Source organism: Argiope bruennichi, chromosome 11 (assembly GCF_947563725.1).
Source record: "Argiope bruennichi chromosome 11, qqArgBrue1.1, whole genome shotgun sequence".
Taxonomy (NCBI): Eukaryota; Metazoa; Arthropoda; class Arachnida; order Araneae; family Araneidae; genus Argiope; species Argiope bruennichi.
This window is the reverse complement of record NC_079161.1, coordinates 38,309,258-38,325,623: the sequence shown is the minus strand read 5'-3', so window position 1 is coordinate 38,325,623 and position 16,366 is coordinate 38,309,258. Positions and strand designations below refer to the sequence as shown.

Sequence of the window (16,366 nt, the reverse complement as noted above, 5' to 3'; positions counted from 1 at the left end):
AGCAATGAAAATACAAGCCATCCTATTTATTACTAAATTTAAATAATATTATGACAAACTACTAGTTAGCACTAATTTTCAACCTATCATGCATGTTAAATCACTCTTAACTATGAATATAAACCCATAATTTCTAAGTTTATAATTAGATTAATGTCTTCTTTCAGGCCAATGGTAGCAAATTAACTCATGTTAAAATGAATAGAAAATAGTTGTTAATTAGCATTGCAACAAAACACGTGCAAAGAATAACCAAGAGACATCAAATCTTTAAGAAGAGCAAATGTATCTCCTTTGTTGAAATATTTGTTCACAGAAAACCTTGTCAATAAAATCTTAAAATTTTACTGGCAGTGTAATTCTAGAAGCCAAGAAAAAGGAAAACACATTTATTGTTTTTCTATAATTATTGTTTTTGACCTCATTTTTTGACTTAATAGTTGGCTAAAGCTGAAGTTATTTTGTGTTATCTAATTAAAAATACAAACAGGTATAATTTCATTAAAAATACAAACAGGTATAATTTAAATTTTTGTTAAAAATATCATTTATGTTCAAATTTAAAATAAATTATAAAGGTATTGCACAAAAATTGTAATTCTTTTCTAATTAGGATGATCGAGTTGATTGCAAAATAAAATGCAATGTAGACTTCCTATATGAATAAATGAGAAGAAATTGTCATTAGTTTAACATAGAGATTTTAAGCTTTGTATGCAAAAGATTGATATTTTAAAATTCAATTAGAAAAGTATTAAAAATAAAAATCTGAAGAAAACTATTTACCTCATTTCACACTTGTATGGCATTCTGGAACAAGTTTACAAAAATCTTTTGTTATACTGTACAATTTTTCCTCTTTTTTTTATATGCTTGAGAAATACTCTATATTATAATTAATAATCATCAAATGAACAGTTAAAAGTAAAATAACATCGGATATTATAAGTTGGAATGTATTACTGTTGCATTATTCAGTGTATAGTTCTCTTAAATGATTGAATACCTATTTGGTTTATGATTATATAAATAACAAAAAAAAAAAAAAAAAAAAAAAAAAAACCAAATAAAGCATATAATGCAATCAAGTCACATTTAATTATTTTCTAGTATTCAATGATTTAAACTCTGTAGGAACATAAGAAAAATATTATCACATATATTTTGATTGAAATATATACACATTTAACAATATCTATATATATAATGTAGATGTATCAGGCAAAAAGTTGTTATATTACTTACAAATGGTAACAGTCAAATGTAAATAAACCACAATATAAATATTTCACACTGCTTCATTGAACGTTTTTACAGTTGTACGTAAAGCTCCTCTACTTAATGGAGCTGTAAAATACTATTAGAAATGCTCGAGAGGATTGTCGTAAACTTCATTCATTCAAAGGAAAGAAATACAAGTAAAACTAATTGAGCAGAAAAATAAGCAAACCTACTGGTAATGGTAAGACTTACCTGTGGAAATTAATGGCTATATGGTCCAAAACTATTATCTTATAAAAATAATTTTAGCAAAAAGTAAAAATGCTTTTTCAATGATATCAACTTCATTTCTGTACAATTTTTCTTCTTTTTTAATATATTTTTTAAATTAAATCTGATGCATAATCTGCAACAAAATTTCTAATATTATGATGAAATTCAAACTCATCCATCAAAGCTTTCAATCATGTAATTTTCACAATGGTAAAATTAAGATTTAAAAAAAAATTGCTTTCTTTGGTCATTAACTCTGATATAGAATTTTGACTCCTGCTTTTATTTCATAGTATATATCTTTTTCAATTTTCATCCACAATAATTCAATTAAATTTATATTTTTCAATAGCATCAATTAATAAAGTGAATTTTTTTAAATGTATTCCATATTAATTGTTTAAGAGCTTAAAAAGTCGATAACCTGGCGAACATGTTGGTTGCAAAGGCAGTTTGTATATAAATAATTCAAGATTTTAAAAATAATTGTTCCTTATTTTTACCATTTATATAACAAACTCAGTTTGTACTTTCTGATAAATAATTAAATGAAATAATTAAAATGAAATTAAATAAATAATTAAATGAAATGTTTGCTCACCCCAAAATAAAATATCAAATCAAAAATTCATGCTTTGCATTTAACACCCCACTTCCTTATCATATAGTAAACTAAATTTAAAAAATGTAATTAATCCATTATCATTGATCATGCATCTAGGCATGTAATAAATAGAACAACAAAGAAATGAAAACTGACAAATCACTTTTTTAAAATATTATACTTCAAAAATACAAATTAAAATAACGACTGTACAAAGAGATACAATAAAAATCTAATTTGTGAATGAATTAGTTTACATTATAAAATTGATTTCTATAACAATTTGATGGCATGATGAACAACTAGATTCCTTCAGCAATTACAACTGATCCAACTGAAAGAAGAAGAAAAAAAGGGGGACATGTAAATTGAGAATATTGATTATTTAAATTATATTCAGTGGAAATTTAGTTTGTGAGCAAGTTATAAGCAATCACATTAGTACAAAACAATATAAAATGTTCTTTTTTCTTCCCTTTGTGCATTTTATAGATGACGAAAGAAGCCCATGAGAATAAATAACTTTTGTTTTAATTTTACTGATTAATACAGTAGAAATGAGGCTCCAAAGCTGTGGTACACTATCTTGGGAGGATTTAGTTCATTTTTTGAATATGAAAAAAGTGATCTTGAAAATCATAGAAAAAAATAAAACATAAGGAATCATTTTTAAAAAATCTAAAATTTTGTTTTTCCAAGATTGCATGAAAAGTAATAGGAACAAGTGAAAAACTCTTAACTTAATAAAAATTTTAACAATCTAGTTTCCCCCCCCCCTCCAATTATGATGAATAGTGAAAAGTACAAATTCAAAAATTTGCTTATTCATTGAATAAGAAAAAGAACAGATTAAAGCCTAGAAATGATTGAAATTGATTACTATTAATAATCATAAAACTCAATTATGTTAATCCCTGTTTATACAGCTTAATTCTGTGATAATGGGGCCACTGGCTAATTAAAAAAAAATTATGTATGACACATTCATGTTCCTTAAACGCTGTACCTTTATTGGATGTTGCAATTCTTGACATCCAAGGTTATTCAGAAAAATCTTAAATCCTTTCAAAGATTGAACATTTTTTAAATTTTATTTAAGGCACAATTAAAAGCATGTTATAAGTAACTATCAGCTTTCATTATTAATTAATGCAAAAGTAGTTAAATGCTATTTTTATTTGATTTGGGAATCAACTAATACTATTATAAATCCCTACTAGTAACAAAAATGTGTGTGTGTGTAAGCATTCCAGCGACTAGACTATTTCACTATTTGTTAGAGATAGACTATTCACAAACAGCTGTTAAATTTGGAATTGCACATCTGAAAGCTTTGAAAATTAGATGAAATTTTGAGGCATTTTCACCATAATTTCCAAAAAATACTACAACACAAAAATGATTTTTATATCATCTTAAAATTTAAAAGTTTCTCCTTCTTCAATGATACCAATTTTTTCCCTCATATAACATTTTATTCTATTTTTTAAAAATCTTTTAAATATGTTTTACAACAATATATTTCACTACTGAACCGGAACTCAAATTGTTCCCATTGTTGTTACTAATATTTCATTCTCTCTCTCTCCCCCATCAATATAAATTTGAGTTTATTTTTTCATGCTTCAGTAAGCTTCAGCATAATGCATACTTTAATATATATATATTTTTAATTTCATTGAGCTTACAATTAAGGTTCAACTTCAGAATCAACCAATGGGGAAAGTTTTTTTGACTGTATTCAATTTTAAACGTTGCTGCTCTTTTCTGTGATATATTTGGATGTTTAAATATATAGACAAAGAATTAGAGAAATACACAGCACAATGATTAGAATGGTGTAAGGTTTGTAAAATAGTATGAATTATACGTTCTATCAAAATTTGAAATTTAAAAGTATTTGTTTAGGAAATTGTGAAGACTAAGCTACACAAAATATTTAATTTAGATTTTCAGCCTTTATTAGTTCTGGCAAGCCAAATGATTAACAAAGGTCGCAAGAAATTGAATAAGATGCTAAATCAAAAATCGCCTTTCATGTGTCATTACATAAATCTGAATTGTTTGAGAAAAATTAATTGAAATCTTAAATTATATTAATAAAAAATTATTTTCTGTAAAGACATGGTTGTAGAAGGGGGGGGGGATATTTATGGGTATAGGAGAAAAAACAGCTGGAAATCATTAATACAAAATACAAAAATGAATTCATAATTTGGTGCTGGGTCTTTTTAAATTGATTTGATGTGTATTTTATGAGTTGAAAACAAATAGGATATTAGTTTCTGTCCATAACTCTAATTTGTAAGCTAAGTCATAATATTTGTATTTAAACATTAAATCAGACAAAAGTATCAATCAGTACTAAATTTCTTAACAAATTTTGGAAACATTTTAATTAATTAAAAAATTCCAGCAAAACTTCCGTAAATCAACAATAGCTTAATTCAAAAAATGAAAAATCAAAGAAAAACAAAAAGATAAGATATTTTGCTCTATTTCAGATTAGTATTTTTGGAAGTTTACAGCTTCTTAAAAGATTCCAATATGAAAGCATTCCATCATCATGAGAGTATTCCATCTACTTTGATATCAGTCGTCCATTGTCTTAACATTTTGCCGAAATCATTCATCTTCTTCACTACTAACACGTCAAGATTTTGTGAAAAACAGTCTAAAAAAATGAAGCATTATGTTCATATTTCAACCAATATGAAGGCGTTAAACATAATGCTTACTTGCTCAGCATAGCTTTCAGCTTTACAGCTGCCCTGGAATCTTTTAACAACAAGAATTCAGATTTTTCTCTCCAACTCATTCATGAAAAACATGAAGAGGGGATAATTTAGGAGTTGACTTGAGGATAATAAAAAATATCAAACTTCCTGTACCTATTCCAGTAATTTTTCATCTAATGTGAGAAACGTAAGTAGGGTTAGGCTAATATTCAATTTACTGTATCAGGTACAGGTTGGTACTGAAAATCATTTGTATCTAATACAATTACTAATAGATTCTTTTCCCATCAGAATGAAACCGGACACTTGATGGGCATTGGTTCTCACACATATGCCAAGGCAATTGGGATTTTTTTTGAAGAGATATTGATGATAATGTGTTAGTGGCTTTAGTTTTAACAGTGACTGATGGATGAGTGAGAAGAGGAGAGAAATAGCTGTGCTAATATAGATAGTTTAGGAGAAGCAGGGATTCTTTACTAATATGCTCACTGTTGCATTAGATAAAAGACAAAAATAGCTCAGAACAAAATATATATAGTTAAAAAGTATATCATGCAGCTAATATTAAAGCAATGACATAACGGCAAACTAGGCATTATCAATTTAATACTTTATATCAGAATGATAAAGTATCACCTGATTTAAAACAAATGAAGACTGGGAGATTATCAATCCAAACACTGATACTCTTAGCCTTGTAAAAAAAAAGAAAGTAGAACACTATAAAATAATGAATTGTGCCAAACATAAACACCCTATAAGTAAAATACGTACGATTAATTTGCTTGAAATATTAAAAATATTATAGAATTATTATGTAAAAGAAAATTTACCAATCTTAATAACAATAAAATTTGATTTCGAAAATACCAACATCTATATTTCCACAGAAATGTGTCATGTCTAAAGATGATTCAGTCTCATCCTACAAATATCAAAATTTTCTCCAACAATTATGTTCCCACTAAAAAGGTTATTATTTTGCTATTTAGTAATAATAATTAATCTGCTACCTCTTAGGTACAAGAAAAACATTTTTGAAGTTTACCACTTTTGTTTTTGTGTAAAATATCAAATGCAATTCATATTTAGAATTAAGACAAATTTTATAAATTAAAGAAATATTTCACATTTCCTTTCAATATTCTGTTTTTAAAAAGGCAAATTTGTCAAGAAAAAATAAAGACTTTCCACCCAAGCTCCTAAATTCTAAAAGCTTGACTAGAAAAAAATTTGAAGCAGAAACTCTGACTTTCTAAGCCCAAACATCTCAGATCTCTATTTGCAACTGAATAGAACTGAATCCATTTGTGAGCAAATGGATACATTTTGTGACTTATAAACACCACAATAAGAAAAGTAATTTGAAAAAATTAACACAAAACTTGTACACAATACTAACCAAATCATAATCATCTTCCTCTTCTTCATACATATCAGGAGATTTATATGAGGGTTTCACATCATTTAGGGAATGTGCAGATAAAAAGCTTTCAGCTTCTGTAGGAGATACTACACTAAATTTCACCTCTTCTTTTGTAAGAAGGCCTATTTTATCTGTAAGAGGATGTTTATTTAATACAAATATAAAAAATACACTGTGACACATAGAGAAAAATATCTGTTAAATTGAAATAAAACAATAGTAATATTAGAAATCACCATAGCTCAAATTTCACAACAAATATAATGATTTTTTATAACTATCCATTTCAAATTAAAACTACTATAACTAGTAGTACTAAAAAAAGTTATAGTAATACTATAACTTTTTTGTCTCTATTTTTGACTACTGGCAAGTTTTAATCAATTTTGCAAATCTCTTCAAAATGCATAATAGGTTATTTGTTTTAAAATAAGGTTCAAAATAATTAAACAGTTTCAAAATAATTAAACATCCAGCTACTAATTTTACATTAATTAGAAGACAGGTTGTGTTATACGTGAATTTGCATCCAATAGCTTATTATCTTTATATATGACATCAAATTTATCAAATTTGAAGAACTATGTCATTCTTAAAAGAAATATTAATATCTATAGCATAACATAGTAAAATAATCTCAGTTTGGTTTTTTTTACAAATGTATGGATTTTGATTTTGATCATAGGATGCAATTTAAAATTTTTAATTGCCATATTTCATTTTTCTTCAATACATAAGAAATACTTTCTATTTAATTTATTTTTGATTTAATTCGAGATTATTTAATTTGAAGCATTATATTTCTGGTTTAGTTTTCATATAATAATGAAATATCATAAATAAATAATTTAGAGTATACATTTACAGATTTTTTACATAGTCTTGTGTTTTTTATCAAAATGATTTTATTGATCCTTTTATAATTACATACTTTATCAAAAATAATAAATATTTTGAAAACAAAACATAATTTGAATATAATTATACTATTACACAACTTTTTGTGAATATATATAACTTATCATGCAAGAAATTTCAAAGAGGGCCGTAATGGGTAAAATTAATAGCATTTTAACAGCTCTTTATTATTAAAATTGATAAATATATTCTCTGATTAAAATCTGAGATTTTTTTTAAACTTTTAAGTAAACTTAAATATCAAAATTTTTTATTTATAATATTTAAAATTTCTTATTTCATTAAAAAAAAAAAGTTGTTTTAAAAAGAAATTATCTTTGAATTTCAGAGCATTTTGCTGTAACAAATTTTCAAATAAATTTTACAAAATTTATAAAAGCTACAAGACAAAGGTATATTTCTAAATGTTTCTCATAAAATTTATAAATAAATCATCCAAAATGCATACATTACATTGCACTGAAGAAATTATTTAGATGAAGGAGCCTGGCATATAATAAAATATATTTTAAATTTGTAAACAAAGAGAAAAAAAAATTCACATCAAGAAATCAAAATTGCAAAATGGCAAGCATTTAATTCAATGATTAATATAGCTGTTAAAAATAAAATGAGATGCATTTAGTTAGATTAATGTCACATTCAAAAGCTACATGAGAACTATTTTAAAATGAACTTTGTAAATGTGAATCTTTGCCACATTACAAGGAAAAAAAAATAGCCTGGCAAACTTTCACCAAACTTCTCCAATATATCAGGCCCCAACAGATTTAATATGCACCTCATGGCTGTGTACATACAATGGAATGACAACAGAAACAGGCTAAAGCCGAAATTCTGCTTCTTGGTCACTACAGACTTCTAGATTAATAAATGAGCTTTTAAATCAAAATTACAGACTTTTTTTAAAAAAGTTTTCAATCCTAAAGAATTTTTTCCCAGATTGCAGGTTTTATAACTAACTACTTGTCCGAGAAGTTTAGATTAGGAAAAAATTTTGTCTGGTAGACCATATGGACATGGTAGTTTTGTAAAATATTAAAATGTACTGAAATTAGTCCAATAGCCATATATCTCGTGAAATATTGCAGCTATCAATAAATTAATCAAATGAACCACAAGCTAATCTTCAGTTCATATAAATTCTTATGAGATAATATAAACATGTTGTCAAAAGAAAAAGAATCAAGTTTAAGCTGAAATCAACACTCATGGGCCATAACATAATTACTTCTAACCAATAAGTAACAGATTTATCCATAAATGTAGAATATTTTTTCAAAAGCAAAATAATAGATAATTTTTCAAGAAATTTGTATGGTATTGTCTCTTTCTCCATTTATCAATTACAGATGAAATGAAATTACTTTAATAAAGAACGAAAACTAAATTACCTTTTATAAACTTATTCCACAATTCAGGGTCTCGAGACAAAAGCTCCTTTTTGAGATTTTTCATAAACACATTGTATTGAGCTGCATCATTTCTCTTAAAAAGAATAAAAAGTATTTGTATATAATTTGCATTTCAATATCTTAAGATCTAAATCTGTTATGAAATGTACAAAATTACATTAAAAACTAATGCAATACTAAAGGAAAATAAAAGAAGTTATATGAAAATAGAAAACATTTTTTTTTCTGCTTTATTCATTTTTCTAGAGGATCTGATTCCCATTTGTAAGATTATCCTGCTTTTAAGCAACACAGAGCCTGCTTCAGAAGAGACTTTGTAATTCTGAACTGCAGTAAGAAACAAGTTTGTATATGTAATTCAAATTCCTGATTTGTGATTCCATAAGTATTATTTTGGTAAATATAACTGATAAAATAGTTTTTTAAAAAAAGGTCAATCTCTGCTTTAAATATAGTTACAAAACTTACTTTAATACATTCCATAAACTTATATTAATTCATTACTTTAATACATCTATCAAAAACATGATAATGTACTCACATTTTACATCTTTATTTCTATTTATTTAATTTTTATTAATTAAAAGATGTCTACCAAATTACACATACAGATATTCAAGAACTTTTATAATTTTCAGCTTTATATTTTGATCGTTAATTTTGCTACAATGAGATCAATTTAAAAATAATCATCAAAATTTTTAATTCACGAACCAAAATATTGTAAAAGAATTTAAAAATCAAACATCTTAATAAAATGGGGGAACATCCCTTCAGATGTCAGACATCCAAAAAAGAACATCATCACTCTAATTATTCTTCAACAGAATTTCCAAGTGCAAGTAAAATTTCCTTGCACTTAATTTGCTGCAGATTAAAGAAAAATATAATTGAGAAATCCAAACATTCACTAATTCACCTATTCATTAGAACCTGTGACATAACAAGGTTAATTTTAGATTTAAAGATAAAATATTTGAGATAAGATTTTTGTTTCATGATTGAATTTCCTTTTTAAGTATAAGATGATTTTTAAATTAAAGTAGTCTGATGTAATTTCATTAGTTGAGATACTGCTTGTTTTTCTTATTAGTAAATATTCTTTTAGAGAATAAAACCAACTAATTTTCTTTTTAAAAAAATTAACTTCTGAAGAATTTTTTTTTTCTTAGCTTTTACTCAATACAAACTATAGTTACCATAATAGGTAAACTAATGATAAATTTATAAAAAATTTCAAAAGTAACATATATTATTTATGCCTTTAAGCAAAAAAATCCTAGTTCAGGGTGGCCTATTGCAAATATGAAAAAGAATTTCCCTTATTTTTCCCTGATTATCCTCACAACATTTCCGTGATTAGCAATTATTAATTATATTAAGTTTCTTGGCTTTCACCCAACTCAGAATCACTGTATGCATACAATATAAATTATTAAAAATATTTTTATAAAATTTAGTTAGTTTAGTTACAAAAAAAAATGAACATCTTAAAAAAATCAATTAAAATACTACATTACATTTCTTGTGTGTAGAAAACACAGGACATTTTAACAAAATATCTTGTTTGTAAAAACTGCAAAATAATGCATAGAAACAATAAAACTAATTTAACTCTTGCAAAAAAGTTAAATTACATCAACAGTACAGGTTACTTTAAAACAGTTCAATAACTAATTAATGCTCTTTGCATGAACATCAAAATAACATAACAGCACAAATATAAAAAACAGCATAGACAATAAATACCTAATAATATATATTTTAGCAAAGATTTAAACAAAATAATCTGCCAAAATACCAATTTAAATATATATATATGTTAACAAATGCTAAGAAATTAATTGTTCTGATCGAAAACTTGTAATGTAAGTTTTTATTAGATTCCATTTATTATTACAAATAACATTAAGCATAAGATATCAATTTATAGATAATAACTCAAGTGGCAAATAACTATTACTTGCTAATTAAAATCAAAAAGCAAAAGTTACAAACAAAAATCATATTAATATCAAATTTGAAATATCAGTATTAATATAAAATAGTTTGTTTTCAAGAACTAGTCCTGCTTTAAATGAACTAATAAAATTTCAAAGCATCTTTTGGAAAAGTTTAAGAGCAGCAATTTCTTCCTGGATTCTTAAACTTTATTTTTGATCCATCTTAAAAAATTTAGGTTTTTTTTTCTTTTAATTCTTTAAACTGATATTCTGCTTCCTTTTTACTTTTTTATATTTCCATTTAATTTCATTTCTTCCTTTCGTTTCATCTTTTCAAACTCATTATATTTGGCTCATGAATTCCTCTAACTTCAAAATGCCTTTTTTTAAAGCTTGTGTATGAATGTATTAACGAAAATGGACCAAATAAATGAAAATAAGTTACATGAAAATTAATTATCTCCTATTCATTGAACAGTTTTTCATAATTAAAAAGAAAATTATGAATACACACACACATACACACAATTTCACATACAGGAATGCTCAGTTAAGATACAATTTAATGAACAATATTCATTTAATAATATTGCATAGTACTTACATAATAACTTTATTCTTATAGCACAAAATTTTACAGCTATTTAACTTGCACTTTAAATAATATTATTATTTAAATTATATTACAAAATAATTAAATTATTATTATTTAAATTATATCAATAAAATTCACTTTATATTTGACTCTAATATCACTCTAAGTTTATAAAATATCACTCTAAATTTACAGAACTTAGATAAACCTAAATTGGAAAACCAGAACTAGCATATCAAATGGTTGCATAAAACAAATTATCAAATATACAAAAGTTTAAAATAACAGGAGTTTATTACACATAATTAAACATTAAAGAGACATTGCAGATCATTTCAAAGTTGAAATTCGAAATATTCAGAAAAATTCTTTACCTTGAAAGAAGTATCTCTAAGTTCTTTACATATGGATAAGATTTTTGTATGGTAGTGCTTCAGATTTGAATCAGTTTTCAAGAATTTGTACACAACATCGATCATTTGTTTGCTTGCTGTATGAAAGATAACAAAAGATTAAATTACAGGGGGAAAAAAATTACTAGCATAAAAATGAAAATAATTAAAATATATTTGCTTCAAGAAAGCAAATTTATAAATTCATGTGAAAGTTTACCTCTGATGAATTATATAGAAACAACAAATTTTTAGTTTGCTATCCTATTTTAAAGCTACATTATGGCTATTTTTGGATATATCTTGTAATTTGAACAGTACACATAAGATATTTAAAGTTCAAGATGATATCTATCTCATGAAACTTCTACACCACACTAATAGCAGAATAACTTATTTTTATGGCAGATTTAATATATATCAGATATATGGTAGATATTCAATGAAACAGCATTTCAAATTTGCGAACTTCTGATCCCAAAGCCTAAAATCTTAGAAATGCATCCCTATAGCAATAGGGTGGCGAATGGGATAGATCCCTATAGCAAATGGAGTAGAAATACTTTGTTCACCATAAAGATAAAATAATATTTTATTTCCCTTTTTAAATCCACTGAAAGAGGTAAGGAAGGTCAAGGTCAATCCTATTAGAATAATCACCATTCACCTTCACAACATTATTGGCTTTAAAAGGAAAATAATAATAGTAACAAATCTTAAATTTTATGACCTTGCATTATATTATTACTAAACTGAAGATTTTTATACCATGCAATAACCTATTATTTCACTTTTAAAGTAATTAAAATGACATGTAAAATAAAAAATACTAGTGAAAGGAATTTATAATCAAATATTATAAAAAAATAGGCATAACACAGGAATAAAACAGTTAATAAATCCTAATCAACTAAGTTTCATGTATTACATAGTATCAGATGTTTACTTAAGATTACTATAGTAACAGTATAAGATGTTATTTATTTTAAAGATTTTAAATGAAAATTTTTAAAAATATCTTAAGAAAACTTGTTAGATGCAAAATTTGAGATGAAACGACTTATTGAACTGGCTAGATACAAAAATCCTTTCTCAAACAGTGGCCATAGAAAACAAACTTCAAAAAGAATTATTCAAAGAAGCTAAATCATCATTATTTCCTATCTGCAATAAATGTAAAAAAAGGTTTTTTTTTTTTTTTAGATATTGTCAACCACTTCAACTGAAATTAATTAGTTCTGATCAAAGAACAACTACTTTTTATTTACAGATGTTTACCGCACTTTTAATCAATCCTTAAAATTGGTGATAACTAATATAATAACTTTTACAAGAGATTTTTTAAGCTAAAATAAGTAAAAAAAATTATTAAAATATAAATAATATTATATAAATAAAAGATAAGATACATATAGCTTTCAAAAATTGAAATAAAAACAAAACGCTGAATAAAAATTAGCATAAAAGTAAACTAATAATAGATTCTTCTAAAAATAATTTATAATTTTATAAATTTATTAAATATAATTTGCTATCTAAAAAGAACAAATTTCAATATGTTACAAAATTTCAAAAATGAATCATAATATGATAAGTTTTAGACATTTCTTTTATTACCTTCTGCAAATTCGAGTGTTTTGCTGTTTAGTAAATATTGGAAATCTTGAACTGGATTAACAGAACCTACCTAGAATTATATAATTACAAAAATATAGAAACATTTATAAAATTAAATATACAATAACAAGAAATATTAAATAAGTATCAATATTTTTAAGAATAAAATAAATTATGATAAACACTATTAAAAAAAACACCATTGGATTTGATACTTAAAACACAAAATACATCCTTTTCGTAAAATAGAATATTGTTTTTATAATGCAAATATGATTTCCTATATTAAAATTATTTGTCACGTCATGCATCAGCACTACTTTTATTTCATCAACTAGGTTCATGTAGACCTGTATACATGATTTACTATACATTAAATCCTTTTAAATAACAAATAACCAAACTGCATTGATTTGCATCAAAATACAGGTAAATAGAAACAAATTTACATTTTTATTTTAAAATTTGAAGATTGGTATAAATATAAATCATTCTATTCTGTCAAATGAATACATGCATTCACTCTTCAATCAATGTAATAATCACTCATCTGGAGACAAAATTAATATGGACTACATAGGAATTTAAGCAGTTTCATAGGCCTTTATCTTCTTCTCTTCTCTTCTTTACTTTGTATTTTAGTGTTTAGTTTTTATTTTATTTACATACTACCTTATAATTTTACTATTTTATTTATATATTACTTAGTATTCTTGTAAATCACTTTGTGCACACACATAATCAACAATATTGATTAGAAGGCAAAAAGGGCTTTATGTATATTTATTTATAATCATTTTAATAATTTTGATGAAAATTTTCCAACTACAAATATTTAATCTTTAGAGAAAAGTATTATTATAAAATTAGAATTATCGTTTGTTTGTTTTTTTAAATTTTTTTAAATAGAAATATAGCAACTAAGGTTTAATATGTCCCAAATTTTTTTCAAGGAAATATTCATATACAAGTTTTCTATTTTAATATTTCTAAAACACTTATAATAGGAAAAAAAAATCAATTTATGAGATAAAAGATCTGCTGCAACTTACTGAGACAATTTTATCTCCAACAGCATTCTCAAATCCAGGATAAATATCTTCATTTTCTAATTTTACCTTTTTACTAGAACTCTCTGAGCTTCTAAAAGTGTTTTTAAAAACAGTTCAGGGGGTGTAATAAAAAGACATTGCATTAAAAAAATAATTCAAAACATGCCCGTAAATAAATAAATAAAAATATGAAAAAATAAACTACCATAATCTTAGATTAAGACAACACACATTAAGTATGACAAAAAGAATAGTTCATAGGTTAAGAAAACTACATCAATTAAGAGCAGAAATTTGTTAACTGACAAAACTTTCAAAAGTTATTAAAAGAATATCAGCTTTAACCCAGTTTTTGACATTTTATCTGGATTTGAAAGGATATCCCAATTATTTATTTCTGAGGGAAGAGGGGGAAAGAAACAAGATAAACCAAACTCAAACTTTAAAAAAGCAATTCTTCCCTACTTCTACTCAGTATGGAATACAATCAATCTAATATGGCATAAGTAGATATATATACATATATATTGGATTTTACATGCAGGGTATATACAGAAGGTCCACTTTTCCCATGACCCAAAAGCTAATATTTAAACCACTAAAAATAGATATAAAATTCCAGTTTAAAAAATGCTTTAAATGACAGGAAGAATTATATTTTATGTTGATTGAGTCAATTTTCAAAAAATTACCATATCTAAATTTTTATACAATCCCTCAGTCCTATCAATTATATTTAGTAAAATATTCTTGATATTAGAACATTAAAAAAGAAAACATTCTTCTGTGACTAAAACTGATCAAATATGAAGATAATCATAATTTTAAATGAATTTTATGATTAAACTTGTGGCCTTGAAAAAGATATTAAGGGATTGTTTGCACGATAAAATTAAGCTTTATGTTATTGACATTTTTCAGAATACGTTTCAAGAGAAGATATTTTCAATGTGTTGAAAATGATTTTAGCATAACATTCTTTTCTTACATTTTATTTTATGTTCTTAGTCCTATTTTTTTATTGTTTTATTCAAAGAAAATTCTCTAATTTGCAAGGTTTGCATTTCATAGGATTGTATACTTTGCACTTAATTTAGCAAAAAATTTCTACTTTGTGTTTCAGATTGTGAAACATTTGATATCAGTAAAGAAATTAGGAAAATTCAACTTCTAATTAAGAAGAAGAAATTTTTTTTTAAATGAAGACAATAATTACGTCTAATTGATTATAAATCAGCTCTTTAAAGGTAAAACAAAAATTTAAATTCTTCTAAGATGCAAAATTTAAGCTCCTTGTAACAAGTTATTCATAATTTTTTGAAATACTTTTATTCATATAGAAAACTTAATTTTCACTTGAATGATTATTTTTAAATTACGAAAGTGCCCATTTTTATCATCACTATTCGCATTCACATTTCAAGAATATCAGTTCTGCTTAAATGTGGAAGACAATTTAAGCAGAGCTTAAATTGTCTTCCACATAAGTTTTAAGAGATAAGGGTAAAGAAACTTTTACTTCACCTTTAGAATCATTTATTATAATCACATTTGAAATATCAGTTTATCTTGTAATAAAAATGATTTTCAAAGATGCCTTCTTTACAGAAAATGCTTTCTTACATTCCTATTATTTATACACAAACTGAATTTTTATTTTATTATTTTTCCATAAAATGTATTAACTAATAAAATAATTATAAGGAAATTTTCAATCTCATATACACTTTCATTTTTTCAAACTTAAATAAATTTAATAATAAAAAAATTAATTTGTTTATAACCTCTGTTTAAGTTAAATAGTTAAAACTCAACCAAGTTTAGTCATATAACAATGATTTTTTTTATTATTATTATTACAGGATTTAAGGTGCCATCAGTGTTTTTTGTTACTAAGTACAACTGATAAGGATAAAAAAACAGAGTTAGTAACTTTTTCAGAAATACATTTATTGACTCAAACAATATTAAATATAATTTTTCTTATCATTTAAAACAATTTTTAAACACTAACAGTTTAGAAATTACCCAGCGAGTCTAAAGCTTCCTATTTGGAGCCAAAAGCATCCCAGACAACAGTTAAAAAAATATCTTGTTATTTCAGGAGGTAGGTGATTACAACCAGGATACTATTTACTTTTGTAACTCTATGCAATGAAAAAGAACCAG

The 16,366-nt window shown here is 24.8% G+C and overlaps 1 protein-coding gene across 2 annotated transcripts in view; it reads right to left on the bottom strand.

Annotated features, from left to right (window-relative positions):
• Window positions 1-2,283: 2,283 nt before the first annotated feature.
• LOC129956974 (X-ray repair cross-complementing protein 5-like) overlaps window positions 2,284-16,366 on the bottom strand; it is a 39,430-nt gene continuing 25,347 nt past the window's right edge. For both annotated transcript variants that reach the window (XM_056069052.1, XM_056069053.1), the window contains exons 16-21: window positions 14,198-14,288; window positions 13,146-13,215; window positions 11,511-11,626; window positions 8,578-8,671; window positions 6,242-6,396; window positions 2,284-2,432 (exon numbers count right to left, since the gene is read on the bottom strand). In XM_056069052.1, coding sequence (XP_055925027.1) covers window positions 2,418-2,432; window positions 6,242-6,396; window positions 8,578-8,671; window positions 11,511-11,626; window positions 13,146-13,215; window positions 14,198-14,288 — 541 coding nt within the window. In that variant the 3' untranslated portion in view covers window positions 2,284-2,417. The remainder of the gene's footprint in view (window positions 2,433-6,241; window positions 6,397-8,577; window positions 8,672-11,510; window positions 11,627-13,145; window positions 13,216-14,197; window positions 14,289-16,366) is intronic.